Genomic DNA, 21,430 nt, shown 5'->3' with positions numbered 1-21,430 from the left:
ACACTGGAAATAAATGTATTTTTTTAAAAGTCATCTGCATGATTTACTTCTCAATATTAGTGGTAATTTGCAAAGGACTTGTGTTGTGATCTATACTGCGACACCAGATGGTAAAAGTAGGCTAATGCAAAAAACACGTAGTAAATATGCCAAAGGAAATTATGCTTCTAGCTTGTTTTTCAAAGCTTGACTAACCAGTTATGTCATAACAAATCCTGCTCCGGGCAAAAAAAGGCTTTGGTGCCGCTGCTTTGGCATCCTAACTGCTCTGCATGTTGGTTCAGGCCAAGCAGAGCAATCCAGCCATTCTTAACCTGGAGGACTCCAAGCTAAGAATTTAGTTCATGAATCATGCAGACCCAAGGCTCCAACATGAAATCACTCATTTGTTCCATTTTTCCATGGACTGAAAAAGTTGGACAGTTAATGCCAGAAGCTATTGCAAGAATGGGGATTTTTCTACCTCGTAATGCTTTCAGGAACTAAACCACTTCACTCAGATTCTGTGAATAGAGAGAAGATTGGGAGCAGGAGTGTGGGGATAACGGATTGGAAAAGGAGAATGGAGGAAATGTACAGCTCCATCTCCACAGAAATAATTTCATCTTGTACGTGACCTCACTTCCTGGAAAGGATCCGGCCAACAGACATGGCTTGTGGTTATCAGGTGCCCTTTTTCCCCTTTTATCAGTGTTGTAAAGTTTTACGGCTCTAGAGTCTTAGTGGTATAAGTTTTAACACACCTTGCTGGTGCATGGTCCTTTCGGTTTTCTGGATAACTTAAAGGTAGCGATTCAACATGTGTCAAATTAAAGATCAGGAGTGACATTTGGAACACAACCAGGTAAGCTTGTTTGATCCGTAACACACCTACCCAGAAATAACACATCAGTCTTAATTTTACGGGAGTTTAGAGCATAATTACACAAGTTTTTCGGTTATAGCTTTATGCACACTGATCAGAGATTGTACCATAAAATTTAAACATAAACTTTATCACAGATGAGTAAAAGTCTGCCAGTAGCTCTGTTTTCTTTTTAGTCTGTCAGTGAATCTATTAGGCATGTGGGGGCAAGAACAGAGAGAACGAGAATGGGGGAGAGGGACTAGGTAATGCAAGGTAATCATTGACACAGCAAAACTGTTGACATTTCTATGAACATTAATGTTTAAAAGCAATCCACTTAAACGCCTGCCAGTCACTGTTGGTCGTGAATGTCAGTTTTTGCAATGTCAGCATTCTCAAGGACTTTCATCCCACACATGGTGCTTTCCACTGAGCTGTAGGTGTAAATATATCTTTAACACCAAATCCTCAACTTAAACTGAGTGTACTGAATCAACTGTCAGTGTCCAGATGAGTAGGTTTTTGTATTGGAGCTCCACTTACTAGTGGCTGAAAGCAGCGTTGTCTGCTCAGACCTGACGTACTGTAAGTTACTCCCTGATTAAAAGTTTGCTAGAAAAACAGCCAGGCATCATGTGATAAGGGCTCATATCAGCAACTGTAAGAGCAAAACACAGATTTATTTTTAATTTATTGCAATCAAATCAGCTTAATCACTGAATTTGCACAGTTGACCAGCTGCAGAGATGCAAACATGTGTAATGAAAAGCAGAGAACAAAAGAGAAAGGCCTGTGCTATAGACTTATAAATGGGAAATTCTATTTAATATACTCAGATCAACACGGGACGGACAGATGTCCATGAGTAGTCCATCAGTGCATCTTTACCTTTACTTGGACAGTTTCTAGGACTTTACATCTATCAGACTATTATGGAGTTTTTACAGCATTTAGATTATGTTAATGTTATTTAATGCTAGATTATGAGAGGTGTAGCTTGTCCAAATATGTTGCTGTGACTACAGTACCAATAGGAGCTAAGTCAGTATAATGACATTGCATATTCACTTGCATTAATTAAATTATCCTCTACTTTTCTTGTTGTACTAAATGAATGGTGTTTGTTTATTTCACAAGTCAAAATCGTAAGAAAAGCTACTCTGACACCAAGTACAACAACCTTTATAATAATAAATTACAACTCTTTGAAACTGCACTGAACAAAATGAAGTGATTTGTATTTTCCTTTGCCATTCACATATGGCTGGCTCCAAATGGAGCCAAGCTGCTGCTGCTGCTGCATTGGTACTAAAAGGACACAGTGAAACGTTTGTTCAGTGTTTATCAATGTTGTAATTCCTGCCTCATGTCTGTCCTTCAGATTTTTCAAGAACAGATTTTTTGTCATTTCTGTCAGTTCATGGCTCACATAGACGGGTTCCCTGTTTTGTGGATGCACGTGCACAAACACTTTTTTACATTTTCACTAAAGCAGCTACTGGAAACCCATGAAAATACAGTGACAATACAGACACACATCCTTGAAATGACCTGTGGAGCCCTGTTAACATTAGCATAAAAAAAACACTCATGTTAGCCTGCTGTTTGCTGCTGCACAAGTTAAGAAAATTGGCTCATTCTGGTTATTAAATTTGTAACATCAGCATGTATGAAAATATACTGGACAGTGGATATACACCAGATGTGCTACATTAAAGCAAAAACCTGTATTGGGAATGTAAACAGGCAGAGCCTCACTCCTGGCACACTGCATCAGTATAGAATTAAACAGTATTATTGATCAGACACACATTATCAGGAAAAAAAGAATTGTGTATGCCTGTTTAATTGTTTTCCCTGGAAAATTGCATAACAGTTCAGTTCAGTTCAGTTCACGCAATTATTTCCATCCAAAGTCACCAGTCTGCTCCTTTATAAGCTGTCATTGACTGCCAAACTGAGACTCTAAACACATATCAAATACAGAGCCTTTGTGATTTTCTTCTTTGTGATTTGTGATATTCATTACACAGCAACAACAACAGCCTGAACTGCACAAATCGCACAAATAATGAAGGGAAAATGTTCATTATCTCAAGAAGTAAACCTGGCTGTTGGCTCAGAGACTACCTGGTAGCTCCAGATTTTATTAAGGCTGTGGATGGTTTTACACTGAAACTGTAGGAATGAACACTAGGTTTAATGTAAGACAGCTCTTTGACTGTTGCACAGAAACAACCGCTAGTGTTGATCTCCTCATAAGTTTTCTCACTCACTCTCTCTCACTGCGCCAAAATCTAGAGCAATACACAAAATTGTGCATCAGGAGTCTTGTATTTTTCTCTCATTCTGTTTCTAAAGTGTTTCTACACCATACAGAGGATTGATAATAAATAAACAGAGGTAGACATCATGGATGTCTCATTTGGTGATTTTGCTTCTTCCATCCTCACATCTCTTCCTTGCCTCTGTGCGAGGAGGGACCTGTAGCTTAATAGAAAGCACACACACTCGCACACAGCAGCAGCACACACCTCTCCACTGCACCGCCTGCACTGAGATCTCTCCTGTTTCTCATTCTTCACAGGTCAAAAGGTATTTTCTGTGAAAGCTGCACATCCCCACCGCACAGTCATCATGTCTAATCCAACAAAAGGTAAGTTATCTGCCGGTAATTACACATTACGTGGAACTACTTTCTCTCCTCCTCCTCCTCCTCAGAAGGGCTCTATTTTCACTTTCAGTTTCACATTGTTAATGAGAAGCTCACAGACAGTCTCTGTGAACATTTCCATGAACTGAATGTAAATGCATATTAAAGGTCTAAATTAGGAATGTGCACAAAGTGACTACAAGTGGTTCCAGTCTCTGTTCCTTTGCCCTGCTTGACTGAAATAGTGTCCCTCTGGACCATATCATATAAATACTGTAGTAAATACTGACTATGTTTATTCTATTATTATTGTCATCATTGCTTTTGTCTTCATTTCTTCCAGTCACTGCAGAACTCATCACTTTTTCCCTCTACAATCTGATTTCTTTGTTCCTTTGAATGCTGTGTGACCCCCTCTGGATTGCAGTTTTGTTCTTGTGGTTTTCATTACTCAATTAACATTCAGCACACCATGGAGGCAGTGTTTGCGCTTTTCAATCTGCATGTTGGCTGTGCACCTATTAAGATTTGGAAAAGATTTCAGTGTTTCTGCAACAACCTTTGTGGTATTTATGTCAGTACTGTTACAACCCTGGCTCAAGAGAAGCAGAGTCAAACAATATCTGTGATCTGCAAAGCAGAGTTTATTACAAACAAGGTAAACAAGTGGTGGTTGGTAGCAATGTTGCTGAGCCTGCATTGTGAGAGAGAGAGTGGGTGGAGCCTGACACAGGTTGTTTTTTTTTTTTTGTTTTGTTTTTTTTTTAAGACCAGCCAACAGGTGCCAGAAATCAAGGGGATGATCACCAGATCACCTGCAAACACAGAGCAGTCTGACAGTACAAAATGAAATTTTTAATGTTATTGAATTTGGACTGGTTAATTCACATTCTCATTTGTTGTTTTCACTCCTGTAGACACACACATTGTCTACTTAACCTTCCTGAAACAAACAATCTACTGAGTTCTCCTTTCTGACATGATGACCTAAACAGGAACAGATCCATACCAGAGGCTCCTATGTGTTGTATTAAATTTAGCGTTAGACCACAGTGAATTGCTGTTCTAAAAAGCTTGGACAACACCATACAGTTGTGTGTAGGGTCCAGTGAGTCTTCATTTAGCAAAATTATCAAAATAACTTTTAATGATTTCGATAATTGGAGTGGTTAGCCTTGCAGCAAGAAGGTTCTGGGTTTGAGCCCTGCTCTCCCTGTGCCTGGGTGAGTTCTCTATCAGTAGTCTGGCTCCACCCACAACCCAAAGACATGCATGCATGGTCACTCTAAATCTCTTGTAGGTGTCAATGTGAGTGTGAATGATTGTTTGTCTGAATATGTTGGCCCTCTTGCCCAGTGCCACCTGGGATTGGCTCCAGCCCACCTGCCGTTCTTAAGGATAAGATAATGGATGGATGGATTTCAATAACTTCAATAACATGTTTAAGATACATTAAATATTCTAACCTAGCTCAGTAAAACACTGAATTCCTGTGCACAACTCAGAAACACCAGGTTCAAGTAGTACATGCTATTCACAGAGACACAGAGGAGGTCAGGTAAGACGGGAATAACGTGGGGCAAAGCCAGCAAGAGAGCGGAGATTAGCAAGAGACAGGGAACAACACCAGGTCAACGGGTAGACAAAGACAAACAAGAGGCAGGGTCAAAAACAGGTAGTATGCAAACAGTAAAAGAGGAAGAATAAACAGTTCGGCAGAGGGCAGGTAAAAGTGAGCTGGTATATATACTCTGGGGCTGATGACGGAATAGGAAACAGATGCACAGGTGGGTGTGGTGAATCAGGTGACAGGAAAAGGTGGAAGGAGCGGGGTTACTGCAGGAGGGAGGGGCATGATCTGAAATGACGTGAGAGTTATTGGAAATGCAAAGCAAGCAACTGAAAGAACTGTGACAGTTGTAGCCTGTACAGAAAATACTGTACAGAGTATTGAATAATGGATGCTGAATAAAGAGAATGCAGAATATTTCAAGAGCTCCCATTTTACAGAAAGCGAAAATGTTCATTGAATCTGTGAAATCTGTGAAAAAACTTCATGCTGTTAACATGCCTGACTTTACACCTGTAATGTAATTAACTGTGCAATTAAATGAGAATGTTGTCAATAATAATCAATCCTGTGAGCATCTCTCCTAAAGATCCTGTTTTCTCAGTTTTAATGTGCACTAATTTTGCCACACCTTGGAAACAATCTAAATGAGTTAACCATGCTGTTCCTTTCCATTCTGCTTTCAGATGATATTTATGCATATGCCCTGTCCAAGACCCTGACAAAAGTTTCATCACCTGCAACTGTAGGACTCTACTCTTCATGTCAGGATCGAATTAACATGATCCTCAGACAAATGGAAGGTATTTAAGCAGTTTCAGTAATCACTGTATAAAATTCACTTAAAACATGATTAGAGTGTGTGAATATATGGTTTGATGACTGTAGAAAGTACACCTGTTCACACACAATATTACATCAGACAATGTTATAACCTTCCCAAAATATAATATGTGATTCTTCACTACAGTAAGTAAGCAGCTGAGTTACAAGCTGGTATGTGAATCCACTGCTTCATAGCCAACTGGTTGAAAACTGGGTGCTGTGCTTCTGCTGTGGAGGCCTCTGGAGGATTCCTGTGTCCCTAAGTACACAGACCTTGATGTTTTTGACGATATGTTCCAGATGACCTGTGCTCCCATCAAGCACCATACAAATGTCCCACACATATTAATGTCATATGGGATGTATAATAAATAACGGTGATTACAAGTAATTTCCTTCCCCTTTTTAGAGACTGTACATACTACTGTGCTCAAACTCCCAGTACTGATGTAAGCAAAACGTTTTAAGCGTCTGTAAAATTATAATCATATTGTAACATCATGAATGACAAACAGCTTCACAGAACATAGTCACCTTGTGTGTGAAATATGTGAAGACTCAAACAAGAAAATACAAGTTTTCATGTTATATATTTGTGATATTGAACAGGCTAAGTGGAACATGTGCAGCTCTAGCAAGGGTCTCCAATAGAAAAGTTTAAGGTTGTTTCTTTGTGTCACCCTGAAGGTCTAGCAGTCCATGGTTGTCACATGGTTTTTGATTTTGGTTTTTTGATTGTGGCAGACAGTATTCTACATGCTGGGTCCAGCTTGATGGTCACATCATAATGATTTTTTTATTGTGCGTGACATTTCTGCAGAGGAGCCAGTCTAATGGGTTTAGTGCCATGCTTCAGGGTATTTATTCAGTTGGTTAGAGCCAAATAAGTAAAATTCCCCAACTTATTGCTATTATACGCAGCAGCCGAAACACCTTCGATTATTTTTCCTCTTTACATCATGTTGTTTTGCATGTCTGACATGCACATACTTTTCAAATGTTTGTGTCTCCTCAGTGTGCATGGACAAGGAGGCTGTGAGGATTGAGGAGGATCACAAAGAAAAGCCTCATTCAGCTAAGCCTTCGTTTTCAGGCTTTCTAGCGCTCATGGGCCGACTGCTCTTCTACAGACCCATTTGGAAGAATCAGCAGTACCCTAACGTCAGGTTCATTCACGTGCATTTTAGTGCCTGGCATTTTGCAGGCAGTGACCTGCTTTGGGCTGGGCTAGCCATACGACTGTTTCAGGCCATGCAGATGAACTTTGGGAAATTACACCTTGTACTCTACCGTGTGGCTCAACATGATGAAGAGGAGGAAGTTAAGAGGAGGGTTTGTGAATTGTCTTAAGTTTTTTAAACAGTTTTATCACAGAATCTACAGCCACAGTTAAATGCTAACACCATCATGCTAACAATGCTCACAATTATATTTTCTACACATACTGAGGTGTAGCAGTTGGGCAGATGTTCACCATACCTATCTCTCCTTGGTTAGCTTGTAAACTAATATGTTAACATTTGCTAACTTGAATATTGCTAACTTGAAATATTGAATTTAATCCTATGGTGATCTTGAACATCTGTACAAAATTTGGTGCCAATACCTGTTACTGGATAAGTGATAAATTTAACCTGCTGATGGTGCTAGATGAAAGGTCAAGGGATCAACAAAGTCATTAGGATTCATTGTCTGGGCACCATGAATCTCAAAATACAAAATTCATGCCAACCTATCTGATAATTGTCAAGATATTTCAGTTGTATTTCATATTTCAGACCAAAGTGGTTGATTAACCAACAAACCAACCATGAACCAGCTACTGCCATGGCTAAAAAGATGTTTTTTTGTTTGTTTGTTTTTTTAATTCAGATAGTGGAGGATGTTCCTGACAGTTGGAGGTCCAAGAAGATTTGCTGTTGTCCTCTGTGGTTTCTCGTCCTGTCCATTCTTTTTGTACCGCTTGTCATCCTGGTATTTGTTTTGACATTTGGCTTTCCCAAACCTGAGATTAAACCAGACGAGGAGGTAGATAAAAGAAATGGCCAGGTTGCCGTGCTGGAGGGTCTGATCATCGCTGCATTAGGAGTTCCTGCAGCGAGCGTATTGAGGTTTACCTTTATGATGGGTAAGAACTTCATCTTCAGCCAGGAAATGAACATTAAGAAAGGCATGGACAACGAACGGGTCAGCAGCCAACTGGGCTTCATGAACGAGGTGAGAAAGGAAATGTGGTTCCTGACTCGCTTCATCCAGTTTATGGAAACTTTTGAGAGGAGAAGGATTCGAGTGGTGCTGAAGATCACCAGTCTGGACCGGTGCACGCCCAAGAAAATTGTTGCAGTTCTGGATGCCATCAACATCCTTCTCTCTGATGAGGAGAGTCCATTTATTTCCATTCTGGCAGTAAATCCAGATGTTCTTATGCAGAAAGTGAACTTTGCAGACGGCTGCTTCAGCAAAGAGGATAGAGCTTATGCACTGTTGAACCGCATTGTGACTCTGGCCTTTACAGTCCCACCACTGTGCGATGATTTAAAGCGAAGTTTGTTTTACAGCCTCACAAGCAATTCAGTATTCCCTGAGGGTGAAAGCATGAGGCAAGATGAACATAGAACTGGGAAACCCAAAAAGACATCTTCCTCAGATGAAACTGAAGTAGATATTGAACTGGAAGAGTCAAATGCACTGATCAATAAAACATCAACAGCACTGGATGTAAAAGAAAATGAAGTGGATGTAAAAGATGAGGAAGTAGAGTCGCTGATCAAGAGTATCCTGACCAGCAATGAAAAAAATATAAACAAGTACATGGTAGACGATGCTACTTCTATGAGGAGGGTGATCAACTCCATTCGAGTGACTGCGATAATCATGAAGGGCTTGGGAAAAAAGCTACAACCAGGAAAAGTTGCAGCATGGGTGGTGTTAGCCAATCAGTGGCCCTGCCGACTCAGCTGGATCATTCAGTGTGTTGAAGATGCTCAACAAAGAGCAGATATTGATGGTCAGAGTGTGACCAACATTGATGATTCCAAGACCTTGTGGGAAGTCTTCAGCAAGTCCAGGGCAGAGCTGTATGTGATGAGTGCGCAGATTGAGGACCTCCTCGAGCAGGATGGAGATCCTGAGATGTTTGAAAAATTTCTCAAAGATTTCGAATTCACAGTAAAGGACTTAAAGACCTTTGAAATGGTGACGGTAAACCTGGATCATTCAATTAGAAAGGAGCTGGCTCAGATCAGAGGGACATCCAGGCTGAGAGATTCAGGTTGGATGAGGGACCTAGCTCCTCTGCCTCTCACAACTATCATCAAAATGAGTACACAGGATATATGCAACGAGGTAAGAAACTTTACAAGTTTACAAGTTCTAATCCTATCATTATGCCTGTGTGTTTGTAGAATTTATTTATTTATTTTTTTTTCCCTAGTTTAAGAGGATGAATTACCCTGGGATGGATTTCAGCAAGTATATTGATAAAGTGAAAAGCAATTACCTCAATGGTTTGGCACTGCTCTTTGGTGATACAGATAAGCTTAAAGATCTCCTAGGTATGACCTTCGGTGAATGGGCAACTTTCAAACTGCACTTCCTGGGTTTACCAGCACATCTCCGACCACAATACAAGACCATGCAACTGTCACCTTCTCATCCTCTGAACCAGCTTTGGAGATTTAACGCACATGTTGCCAATCATTACTCGCCTAATCCCAGTCTGGTTAATAGCTGTATGTAAGAATCCAGGCTGTTTCCAGTAAGTATGATATCCCGATAATTATGATCTACATATGACGCATTTGACATTAATAATATAGCATTGTTACACTCTCATATCTCTATGCTAAATATGTATGTATGTATGAGCCAGCAGGTAATTATCTTATCTTAGCATGTCTGACTGTAAGAGGATGAAAACAGCAAGTCTGGCTCTGTCTAAAGTATAAATATATACCTACTGATACATTAAAGGTCACTAATTAACACATATCAGTGCACATGGCCGCTGAAACTAAAACCACAACTTGACATTATTGTATTTCTGTTTCATTCAGCTTTAGAGGCTTAGTGTTTTTTAGCTTTGGACAGAGACAGTCTAGCTGTTAGCCCATACTCCCAGTCTTTCCCTGCCAGTCCACACACCTTATGTAATTGCTCAACACTTAATTTTAAATAGTTCACAGTTTGAACACAAGGTACTACAGTTTGTCACGAAATTATCTGTAAACCCATTCAGTGTGAAAACATTCCACTATTCTATTAGCTTGAATATGGCAGGCCATTTTCCTCTGACCTCTTTCTCATTAAGAAGGTGGTGCCTATGAGATAGTTCAGCCTGATAACACCAGAATCCCTAAAGTGCTGGCTCAGGCAGTACAAACAGTACCACTGTGCTTTACTTCTCAATCTGCTAATGCCAGTGTTTCTCTGTCACTGCTGAACCACTGCACCAGTGTCTACATGCTTTCTTCTTTGTTCCCTCCTTCACTCCATCTTACACCTCTCTAAAATCCCTTCGAGGGATTTCAACTCACCACTCCCTGTGTCAACTGCTGATTAGTGCAAAGTACAAAGGTGTGTCAAGCCACTGAGCCTTGATACCACAATGAAATGCAATTCAAATATAATTTGTGATGAGTCGCCCAGCTGAACTGGATAGTCTTATCTCACTCCACCGCTTTAATTTCCTAACATTAAATTATTCTTTTTAAGGCATTTGGGTTCTGTCATCTGTATTTGAGAAGACATAAAGACAATTTTAATTTCAAGCTTAAGACATGATGAAATGTGTAGCTTTGTTGGAAACTGACCAACAAACTACATACAGCAGTTGCATGAAGAGAAAAGTCAGGTACTGTTTGAGGCTTTTTAAATGCATTTCAATACATTTCAAGTGTTGTAAGAATTAAGTGTGAAGTAATCACATACAGAGTTTGGCAACAGGGGCTTGTGATAAATCATGTATTACTTCATGCTTTATATCATAATTGGGAATGCATCATTTCAGTAATGATTAAGCATGAGTAGCAGCAGTTTAATAAACATGGACGGGTTATAAATGCTGGCAAAACACTGCCTAGAAATTCAGATATTTTATCTCCTGTGAATGTGTCAAATAACTATCCTGTACATCATGTTAACAGTGACAGCTGCGGTGTTACCTGGGTGGAGGAGGAAGATAAAAAGCTATGAAACACATCACCTCAAGAACACACGCACAGCAACTGTTGCTTTACCATTTACAACCATTTTCAGTTCCATTAAAATTTATAAAGTTACATTATTACTTATCACATGACATTAAGACTCTGGAAAATAAGCTCTAGAGTCTCTATTTTCAGACACTTAATCATACCTAACATGCATGAGAGGATATTTATCCAAACTCATGGGTGCTCCTGTAATGATTTACTGTATACTAAAGTTCACAGTGAGGAATAATATGCCCAAAACTGCAACATGATTGTAGTTTTAACACTATTTTTTTAATTTTTTACTTTTGCATCTACTGTAAGTTTTTACTGTGACTTTTATTGTGGAATCTGTGGATGTTTTTAAGGTGTGTGATTTGTTTATTCTCATGAAACTCTGGACAGTATGATACAGGCATAATAAGCTTGTATCTATTCAGAACCCGGAAAGCCATTAACAGGGTATATTTGGTGTAATGTGTTCAGGAAAACTTTATTGATCATTCAGCAGAAAAACCAATGACTGTATTTGCTGCAATAAAATGTTATTCTCCATGTCATGCAAATCAAGAAAATGTAAACACTGACAAATTAAATGTGCTGGCAAGTGTTCCATAATAAAAATGCTCATCCAAGCAAATTCTTTTTTTCTGTTGTATGTCACTTCTCTTTTTTTTCCTAAATGTTTGCCTACAAACACCTCAAGCGACATGCTGACTCATTAATGATATTTTAACATCAAAGTGTTCTCTAAATAATCAGCAGAAGGTTCATTTCATCTGGATTCCTTTGAACTGTCTCCCCCAGAAAGTTGGAAATGTTAATTTGGCTAAAAATATCAGCCTGATGAACCCCAGGCATTTACAGTACAAGCGGTAACATTACACCATCATTCACATTGAAAGCATACAGTACATATAGGTTACTTTAAAAGACTGATTATGTAGTCTTTCCAATCATAATAGTGCCTTCTAATCTCATTTTCTCTCCCAATTTGTGGTTTCAAAACACTGGGATTAAGGGGCCAGTTGGACAAATGAACAGTCATGGCATAATTCTAAATAAAATATCTACTTGTGGAATATTTATCTGTCGCACAAGGCTGAGAGAAAAGCAACATGAAGCACCAGAAGTGAACAGTTCTACACATTATATAGTAGCTTCTAACAGAAATTTAACATGTATTAGAGTAAAGATATCCAGGTGTGGATTCATTAAAACTTCACGGTTTGCAGTTGAACCTTGATCCCAGTGTTCGCTCATTATTATTAGCTCCTTTTTATATATATTAGCAGGAGAAGGACATCATTACACAGTCCTACAGAACACAGTGGTTGCTTTGTAATTACTCATACTGAGGTATGAAGGCTTAAAGGTGAAAAGTCTGATAAAATTCTGCTATCAATAGATATTTTGTCTAATTGAGATAGTTACAATAAGGCATAACTGGTATTATAACTATATGAAAGTTATATTTGAACCATTATTTGCATATTAAGACACACAGTTAATATATTTAAGGTACAAGTATAATTCCAATACAGTCTTTTCAAATTCAAAAAAGTTTTAGACATAGCAGTTAGCAACTATGCTCATAGTAATAATAATCTTAATAAACTTGGACACCACATTTCATGGCTAGGAGAGAATAACAAATTTGGACAATTTAGGAATGTATTTAAAAAAAATATATGTATAAAAAAAACAGCAAAAAAAATCTGCCAACAGGCACGTTTATGTCAAGACCACAGTGGTATATTTATATCTTTTAAATGTATCCCTGATTGACATTTTGAATATTGATGCACTAGTATAATGCCAGGCTCTTGTGTTGTAAAGCAGCAGTTTTCCTGGATATTTTACGTAGCAGGAAAACAGCACTCCCAGGTTGTTTGGCTTGAAGCAGCTCACTTGCGCCCCAGTGACTCTGCCAGCTTCTTGAGCCTTTTCTTGAGCTCCAGAGGAAACTTCTCGTAACACTTTTTACACACTGGCTTCATGTCAAACTCAACAAACTTGTTTCTGCAAAGAAGGAAAGAAAGAGCATGTAAATACAAAATATGTAATCTAATGACTTGTCTCTTGCCTACATTAACCTTTTCATATCTCCCACCCACCTGCAGAATTTATCATCTAAATATTATTATCACTGCAGGTTAAAATTGATTTGAAGTCATCATCTCCTCACTTTAAATTATATTAGCATGAGAGCCATACTTTTAGGAGGTAATGCACCATCACCGTTGAAATTATCCTGCAGCTTTGCCCTTTACTGCAAGGCAGCAATTACTCATCTCATTCAAATAAGAAAAAAGTCTTGATATAAGCTTTAACTTCTCATAGGCATAAATTGAGCCAAAGTCATGTTTAATACACTGCCGGTCAAAGGTTTTAGAACATCTCAATTTTTTTCAGAGTTCTAGCTCCAGGGCATAACCTCACATGGAACAAGGGTATGCAGTAAACACCCCCCCAAAAAAGGTTTAGGTTACCAAAAACTCAGAAAACAGGGATTAAGAAATTAGTTAACTTGAAGCTCTCCTGCAGCAATGGAGGTGAATGAAGCCTTGAAAGTTAATCACTTACAAACCCTCTGTGTGTACAGAGGCAGTGTTGGAACAATCTGTGTTACTAAACCTCCCTATACATTATTAGGACAAACCTGTGCTGTAGAAGTAGTACTGTATATTGCATTATTATTATTATTATTATTATTATTATTATTATTATTATTATTATATCAGAATGGTGAGGAAAAAGGCAAGTAACAAAGGAAAGACTGGTCGGTCAGGGGTTCATCCTACAGCAAGACAATGAACCAAAACAGCAGAGGACTAGAATTACAGCTTTGGGGTTGTATGTAAAAACCAGTCCAGTCTGACCACCAATGAAGAAATGTCTTCAAGGCTTTACTGAGATATTGCACACACAAGAATGGGACAGGCGAAATGGTGACAACCCGAAAACATAATGCCTCCAGCCATGGCTGACGCCAGCACAGAGGCATAAAGAGAACTAGATAGTGGCTTCAAATAATGGGAGACCAGGATAGTCTCCAGACTTAAACCCCATGAAACTGGTCTGGGATGAACTCCACAGAAGGTGAAAGCAAAGCAACACATTTAAGGGACCTTCCACAACAGTGTTGGGCTGAACCTTCCAGACAATGTTTCATTTCCATTGCTCGAGGGTTTCTGTCTCTTAAAAGGAAATTTTTCCTGGCCACTGTCGCCTAGTGCTTGCTCATGGTGGGATTTGTTGGGTCTCTCTCTGTAAATACCTACTTTAAAGAGTATGGTCAAGACCTTCTCCATATGAAAAGTGCCTTGAGATGACTTTTGTTGTGATATGGCGCTATATAAAACAAATAAAACAAACAAATAAAATTGAATTGAATTAAACACTGAGATACTGAATTATGGAAATTTAAATATGACCTGGAAAGTTGTTGTTCTAATACATTTGACCAGTAGTGCACAAATGTATACTTCAGGTTTAACACAAATACCACAAACACAAAACAACTGCAGGGTCTTGGTTTTACTTTAGAAAAAAAAGGAAATAATGACATCATGCAGTACTGTCAGAGGAGTAAACAAATAACACCACAGAAAAAGAGGAGGGTTGAGATGGCACCAACCGACGGTTGGAGCAGAGTTGTAAAGAATAGTAACTCTACAGACACACAGCAGGCTTTTTCTTGCGGTCTTTGGCTTCGCGCTCACGTCGAGCCAGGCGGCGTTTCAGCTCCTCAGGCATGCGCTCATAGCAGTGCTTGCACACTGGCCTCAGGTCAATTTCAACAAACTTATCTCTGAGTTACCACAGACGCAGCAAGTGAAGCATGTAAAAGAAGAAAATAGAGGGGGGGGGGCAAAGAGGGAAGAGGAGTTGGAGGATAGTGAAATACACTTAGACGAGTGTTAAGACTGTAAACATGTAAAGTAGGAGTATTAGAGAAAAGTGAGAGGACGACAACAACCAGCTGGCAGTATTATACACGATTAGTTAGTAAAAGAAGCTGCTAACGAGCACCATCACTTACTTGAGAGTGAGTTTTGTGTTGCAGGTGGAGCATGAGAAACAACTGACGCACCAGGCTTTGTTGAGAGCAGACACGACTGAGGAGAGCACAGAAAAGAAAATTATAAACATTCAACTGTTACATCTTCAATTCAGTGCAAATGACTAAAAACACTGCGCTGAATATGTGTTTTTAGACACTGATACTCACCATCACCTTCAATCACACGGTTGCAGTGATAGCACACATCACCGAAGAGCTTAATAACAGAGAAACAAGGAGATTAGGTGTTCACACAGCAAACACAAATTCATCTATTTGGTGTAGTGCTGTGTCTTTTTTTGAGATTTCACTAACAGTATGATGTCTGTTGTCCTCGAAAGCCATATTATACTTGGCTCTTTTTTTTTTACCTCACCTGGTTATAATGAGTCTCACAGTAAGCCAAACCCTTTCTCTCATAATGGCGATGACCGAGGAAAGGCTTCTCACACTTGGCGCAAACAAAATGCTGTAAACAAAAACAAATGTTGTTGAGGGAAACAGATGAAAACTCCTAAAGAAGGCATGTGAAATTAACTGAAGGAGCAGGTGCCAGCACGCAAAAAGGAGCATCTTTTTTTATAATAGCCTGACATGGATACGTTATCTTATGGAGAAATATTATTATAATGAGCCTTTTGTGTTGTTTTTGTTTAGTTTTTAATCACATTTAACCCACTAGGGCTATGGAGAAACTGCTGCTATGTTTCTAGTGCCAGATAAAAATTCATGAAGTAGTTGGTTACAAATTAATTCCAGCTAATGATCGTCTTTAGCATTAAACTGACTTCTATACACTGTTTATAGTCTTGAGCTTTTTCAACCATGTAAAATTCAGCAGCCTCCAGACAGATGAATGCTGTCTTGATCCACTGTGCTCTGCCTCAGGAGAGATAATCTTTTTTTTAAAAGAGCTTGCATCTCTCCTACTGCCTCAAATTAGCTCATTTACAGTGTTTTGGTTCTAAAGTGGTTTATTTAATGAATTTTAATTTTCTTGTGCATAGGTAATGATTAGTAAATGTGAAATTTATTATGGATTTTTATTCTGCTTTGGTGCAAAGGCAGCGTTATATAAAATATCATCTATAAAAAGATGGTTAACCTGACATTTGTGCACTATTGTTAACGTGTCAGGGGTCTCTCTGAAGCCTACGCCCTGTAGGCCAACTTGCAATGTGCAGAAGACGTTTTAATAAAACACTTGTTAAATTTGTTTAAGTATTGCATGAATTAACACCACATGATTTTGTTACTTGCTACTGAATTAATTACTTCATTGGTTTTTGTGTTTAATGGCTCATTTTATGCAACTCTCTCTGGGATTTTGGACTCTGGGATTTTATCCAATGACTGAAAAAAAAGTACTTCTTTCCAAACAAACACCAAATCATGAACGCGGGTAAGCTTGATTCCCAAAGTAAACCCCTAAAGGCGTAGTTTTCATTAGGAGGAGCAAACTCTAGATTCAACTAGCCTGCAAAAAGAATAAAACAGTAACATGTGTTATGTAAGTTTTTAAAAAATGAAAAAAAAAAAAAAAAAGAATGTAACATTGTATCTGGTGTTTTGATATATAGCCTCATCTCTTGTTCACAAACCTCAACATGCCATTGCTTGCCCATAGCATTGACAACACGCCCCTCAATGGGTCTCCGGCAGGCACCACAGATTGGTACACCCATCTTGTCGTGGCAGGGCAAACAGAAGAGCTCTCCCTTCAGTTCCCGGGCATCTGCTGTCAGTTCCTTCCTGCGGACAGAGAAACATTTAAACGCATTTTTAAAAAAGAGGAATGCAGGCTTTGAGATTACAGTCATAGCTCGTATTTAATGTGGACCTAAAATATACTCTGAAGCTAAGAGTGCTGTTTTCTGTACTTAATATTGGGGTGGAGTGGCAAGACTGACCCACAGTTGTTGCAGTTGAAGTGGTCTGGGTGATAGGGATCATTCTTAAAGATGAGCGGCTGCTCTTCAATGATTGCATGGCACTTCTGGCAGATATACTTCCCCAGGCCACGAGCCTTCTCACGGTTATGGCACGGGCGACAAAGATGCCTGAGGTAAATAGAGGAGAACAAAAATTTAGAGGTGTCGTGGCAGTGTCTGCAGCCTCAGCCACAGCCACTCAAAATTCCATTATTTGTTAAGAAAGGAGAAGTGAGTGAGTCACCAGCTTGATGTGTGTGTAACCACCTGTTTTACAGCCTGTCACAGTGTTATATTAAGGCAGTAATAAGATGGGATACTTGCCTGCCAGCGTTTTTGACAAACCCCACGTCTGCGAGCACAGCCTGGCAAATGTCACAGCAGAAGCAGTCGGGGTGCCAACTATTGTTCATGGCCTTAATGACACGACCAATGATGAACTCCCCTGAGGGAAACCATAAGTGAGAGGTCAGCTTGGAGCAAATTTAAGTTTGACTTTTCCAATATTTGCTGGGACTGGAAGCTTTTTCCTCGTATGGTACAGTAGTTCATAATGAGCACTCCATTATAGAGTCCTAGAGTTACTACAATTCACTACAGTACTTTCTATAGTGTTCTCAAAGTGACACTTGATTGTTGAACGCATTTTAATTGTCTATTTAATTTAATCAGAGCATGACTGTGTCTCCCCGGATACATTCAGGGAGGATTTAAATTAATCTTACGTGGCACTAAAATGCATCTTGGGTGATCTAAACACAAGTGGGAGGCTCTAAATTATAGTGTTAATAGAATTAAGGACACACTTGGACTGGATCTTTCAAACAACATACAGAGGACGGGGATGCCTATATTCATATATGTGCTACAGTGCAGTGGCTCTTTGAACATTGAATGCTTTGGTATACACACAGCTTGCAAAGTATGAAAGGTCTGTTAAACAGACACTGAGCTAGTCCAGATATGTCTTAATGCACAAAGGAGCCACCATGATAATGAGCTTACGTCAAGGCAAGCGATTTGCTTATTCCAAGCAAGAATGAGGGAACAGTTTCAAATTTGTCCCCATGTGATCCCAAAATAACAAAAGGAACCCCTTCTCTAGCTGCATAGCTTAGTGCACGTCATTTTGTATCTGTCTTGCTTCAGTTCCTACAAACAAAATCAAATGTAAGCAGGGGAGCTGAGCCTAATCACACATGAGATGCATTCTGGTACCAGTGCAGTCTGTCTCAATTAGATCTACACATAGTCTGAAAATATGTGAATACAAGATACTTTATTCTTTATTTACTATTTGTTTGTGGTTGCTGGTCTTTCGCCACACTAGATCTGGCAAATACTAGATCTGGACTGGTCCTAAATGAATGAGGCCTGTAATACTCACCACACTGATGACAGCACGGGGCAAAGAGCATCTGGAAGTCATGTTCACAATATTTTCTTCCTTCAAACTGTGAGGGGAAGAAGGTGGAGATACATTCACTGAGGAAAATCATTCAAAAACACTTTCGAATATAAAAGAGTACCAGAGAAATCATCAACACACATGCAGAAAGTATGGCTCACTGTTGTGGCGTTTTGTGGCATGAATCATGGTGACTAGTATATCTGAGCACACTACCTCATAGAAGAGTCCCTCTGGAAACTGCTGGAAGCACTGGGCACACACAAAGCAGTGCTCATGGTACAGCTCTCCATTACTATTGACAATTTTCTCAGTCGGAGCAAAGCCACTCTTACATCGATCGCAGGCTGCATTGGCCAGAGCATTAGCAATGCTGTTGCAAGAGACAAGAAAATACATATTAGTACATTACATCCCCAAGAGTCCCTGTGACAAACAACTGGGATGCAAGGCTGGACCAATGTTTATCATTTCTCACATTTCTCCTACATTAACTGCTGAGCTTGTTTCACCAGCTGTCAGCACAGAGAATGGAAAGAATATGTGAATCAGCAGGGGAACTCAATAACACTCTTGCTCACTGCATAGCCATCACCTAATTTGGTATCAGAATAGAGGAACCTAGCTGAGAGACTGTGCAGCCTTTCCACACACACACACTCACATCCAACTACACATCAACACTAGAGCTACAGCAGTTGATCAATTAATCGTTTTTGTCTTAACTGGCAGTAAATTCATCATCAACTATTATATTAATCAATTATCATTTTGTTTTTGTCCTCCATCCCCTGTTCCTGCGGGTCAAACCCTCTCAAATGTGATGATTTGCTGCTTTTCCTTGTTATATCTGATTGTAAACTTAATAATAAATGAACAAAGCAAGCAATCTGAACACATAATCTTGGGTTTTAGGAAATTATAGGGGGCACTTTTTACTATTTTCTGACATTTCACAGACAAAACGAATAATCACACACAATGACACCTAAACGCACTAACAACCAGACTCAAACATTATCTTAACAACATACAATTAAATACTATGCCACAACCTACAATTTTCTAAGTTCAAGGCAAATTCTGACTGAGGTTTCCTGTTGAACATAAAACATGTTTAACATAAAGCTGCAGACTGAACTTAGATAACCCAACCAAGCCTAATTTAAAATTAGTTTTAATGGCATACCATGCATTAGTTGCAGTCTTTAAATAACGTACTGATGATGGATATGTGGATATACCTGAAGCCTGAAGCACATTAAGGTCATTTAAGTTCAGAGGAGGTTAACGGGAAAATCCACATAATGTTTATAACTAATGAAAATGGAAGTTTGAGCTACCTAGCATGCTAATCAAACAGTCCGCTCCGATGTGGGAAATTAAACTAACGTTATTCCGCTAATGTTGATAAACTAGCGATAACGTGTCAACTGTGAAACAACCTTTAAACTGTTGCCCTGGATCTAAATATATATCGATAGTGATATTTTTGTAAGTACGTTAAAACTGAAGGAATCTGTTCTCGGATAGCGGTTAGCTAACTTTACCCCAGTGGTTACGTTGGCAAGCTAATGTACCGTTAGCTTTAGCTTGCTGGCCTCCAAAGCTAACTGGCCGTTCACCTGAAGTTGTGCATGTTGCTTCTATTCGAGCTAACCAGTGAAAAAAATCTTACCTGCCCGTCATTCCTGCCACCCCCAGCATCACCTCTTAGCAGGACAGTTTTAGACCCCAGGCTTGTAAACTGGTACAAACTGTTGCGCTGAGGCCTCTCACAGAGCTACCAAAGTTTTCAGGGGAACGGCGGAGTCGTCCTCTCCCAGCGGAGCCGCGCCTGAGCTGGCAGGGGGCGGCTGCAGTCCACCCACACACGGGGGAGTGTCCGTGGAAGGGTCACATCATCATCCACACTCATCTGCTCCACCAAACCAGACTGTCCCTGGTCTGGGTTTTAACGAGTCTCATCATGGGCATCCGTGGAAAATACATTAATAACATTAGTGTCAGTGTGCTGTATGTCTCTCACCAATATCCAAAACAAAGTCACCTATTCTTACATATAGGCAAAGATAAATAATATACAAAGATTCCTGATTTGAAACTCCATTATACTGTCTTTATTTTTCGAATTTATTACTTTGTATTTCTTCATAAAATAATTTAATCCTTAAATTTATTAATACTTTAATAATTTAAACTTAATTTTGTTTAATAAACTGGCAATGGCCTCTGATGCTCTGTTACTCCTGCCCTCTGGGCTACAGTTATAATTCATGTGGTAACATATCAATTAATTCTGGGTATAGTTCATCAATATGTGCAAAACAAATATTTCTGCTGTGTTTTATTAATTGCAAAACAGACATCTGATTTGATTATACAGTGTACAGTATATGTTTATGTGTGGTTATGTGTTTTTCATATGGTGTGTCAGTCAGTTTGACAAAACTTAAAAACACAAAGTTAATTCATTCACCAAAGTTCACATATTTAACACAACTGAACAGCTGTAACTAATCATACTAACAGGGCAATCAGGGAGATGTCAGACACACCTGAGCAGCGTTTAATCTGGTTAAGTAATTACCTGACATACTGCATCACACTAATGCAACAATCCTGTAAATCCAATATCCAATAAAGGGAGATGTCAGTGGAGCACGGACTGCACATCGTACTGTATGTCATCACAGTGCTAAGATAAGGTCTAATTAGTCACAAGTAAAAACACCTGTGTGTGGAAGGGGTGAAACTTTCTTCCTTCCAAGTATAAAGTACGTAAATATGCACTATCTCCTTCAAAGTGTCTAACAACACATCCCATGATTTCAGTGCTGTGTGACAGCTGACTCCAAAGTACTACACAGATATACAGCCTTACGCTTTTAAAACAACTGAATTAATATCTTCTGTGTTTAGACTGATGGTGGAACAA

The 21,430-nt window shown here is 39.2% G+C and overlaps 2 protein-coding genes across 5 annotated transcripts; one reads left to right on the top strand and one right to left on the bottom strand.

Moving 5' to 3' along the window:
• Positions 1-336: 336 nt before the first annotated feature.
• On the top strand, positions 337-11,727 carry nkpd1 (NTPase, KAP family P-loop domain containing 1). 3 transcript variants are annotated; one of them, XM_051074266.1, is made up of 7 exons: positions 337-667; positions 3,435-3,503; positions 5,757-5,873; positions 6,911-7,227; positions 7,768-9,240; positions 9,329-9,652; positions 11,040-11,727. In XM_051074266.1, the coding sequence occupies exons 2-6, from the start codon at positions 3,485-3,487 to the stop codon at positions 9,632-9,634; spliced, it is 2,232 nt and encodes a 743-aa protein (XP_050930223.1). In that variant the 5' UTR covers positions 337-667; positions 3,435-3,484; the 3' UTR covers positions 9,635-9,652; positions 11,040-11,727. The 3 variants fall into 3 exon arrangements, with proteins under 3 accessions (XP_050930223.1, XP_018539300.1, XP_018539299.1); XM_018683783.2 differs by lacking the exon at positions 337-667 and adding an exon at positions 679-844; XM_018683784.2 differs by lacking the exons at positions 337-667; positions 9,329-9,652 and adding an exon at positions 678-844.
• lims1 (LIM and senescent cell antigen-like domains 1) lies at positions 11,555-20,403 on the bottom strand. 2 transcript variants are annotated; one of them, XM_018683785.2, is made up of 11 exons: positions 20,171-20,403; positions 18,709-18,865; positions 18,472-18,538; positions 17,409-17,529; positions 17,064-17,213; positions 16,755-16,905; positions 15,530-15,622; positions 15,322-15,370; positions 15,133-15,208; positions 14,728-14,901; positions 11,555-13,109 (listed from the first exon to the last, which is right to left on the bottom strand). In XM_018683785.2, exons 1-10 carry the CDS (start codon positions 20,197-20,199, stop codon positions 14,763-14,765), a joined length of 1,032 nt encoding a protein of 343 aa, XP_018539301.1. In that variant the 5' UTR covers positions 20,200-20,403; the 3' UTR covers positions 11,555-13,109; positions 14,728-14,762. The 2 variants fall into 2 exon arrangements, with proteins under 2 accessions (XP_018539301.1, XP_018539302.1); XM_018683786.2 differs by lacking the exon at positions 14,728-14,901 and having other exon boundaries at positions 20,171-20,393.
• Between the last annotated feature and the right edge of the window lie 1,027 nt (positions 20,404-21,430).

Source organism: Lates calcarifer, linkage group LG2, assembly GCF_001640805.2.
Source record: "Lates calcarifer isolate ASB-BC8 linkage group LG2, TLL_Latcal_v3, whole genome shotgun sequence".
NCBI classification, from domain to species: domain Eukaryota; kingdom Metazoa; phylum Chordata; class Actinopteri; family Centropomidae; genus Lates; species Lates calcarifer.
The sequence above is the reverse complement of the archived record's forward strand: the minus strand, read 5'-3'. Positions and strand labels throughout refer to the sequence as shown.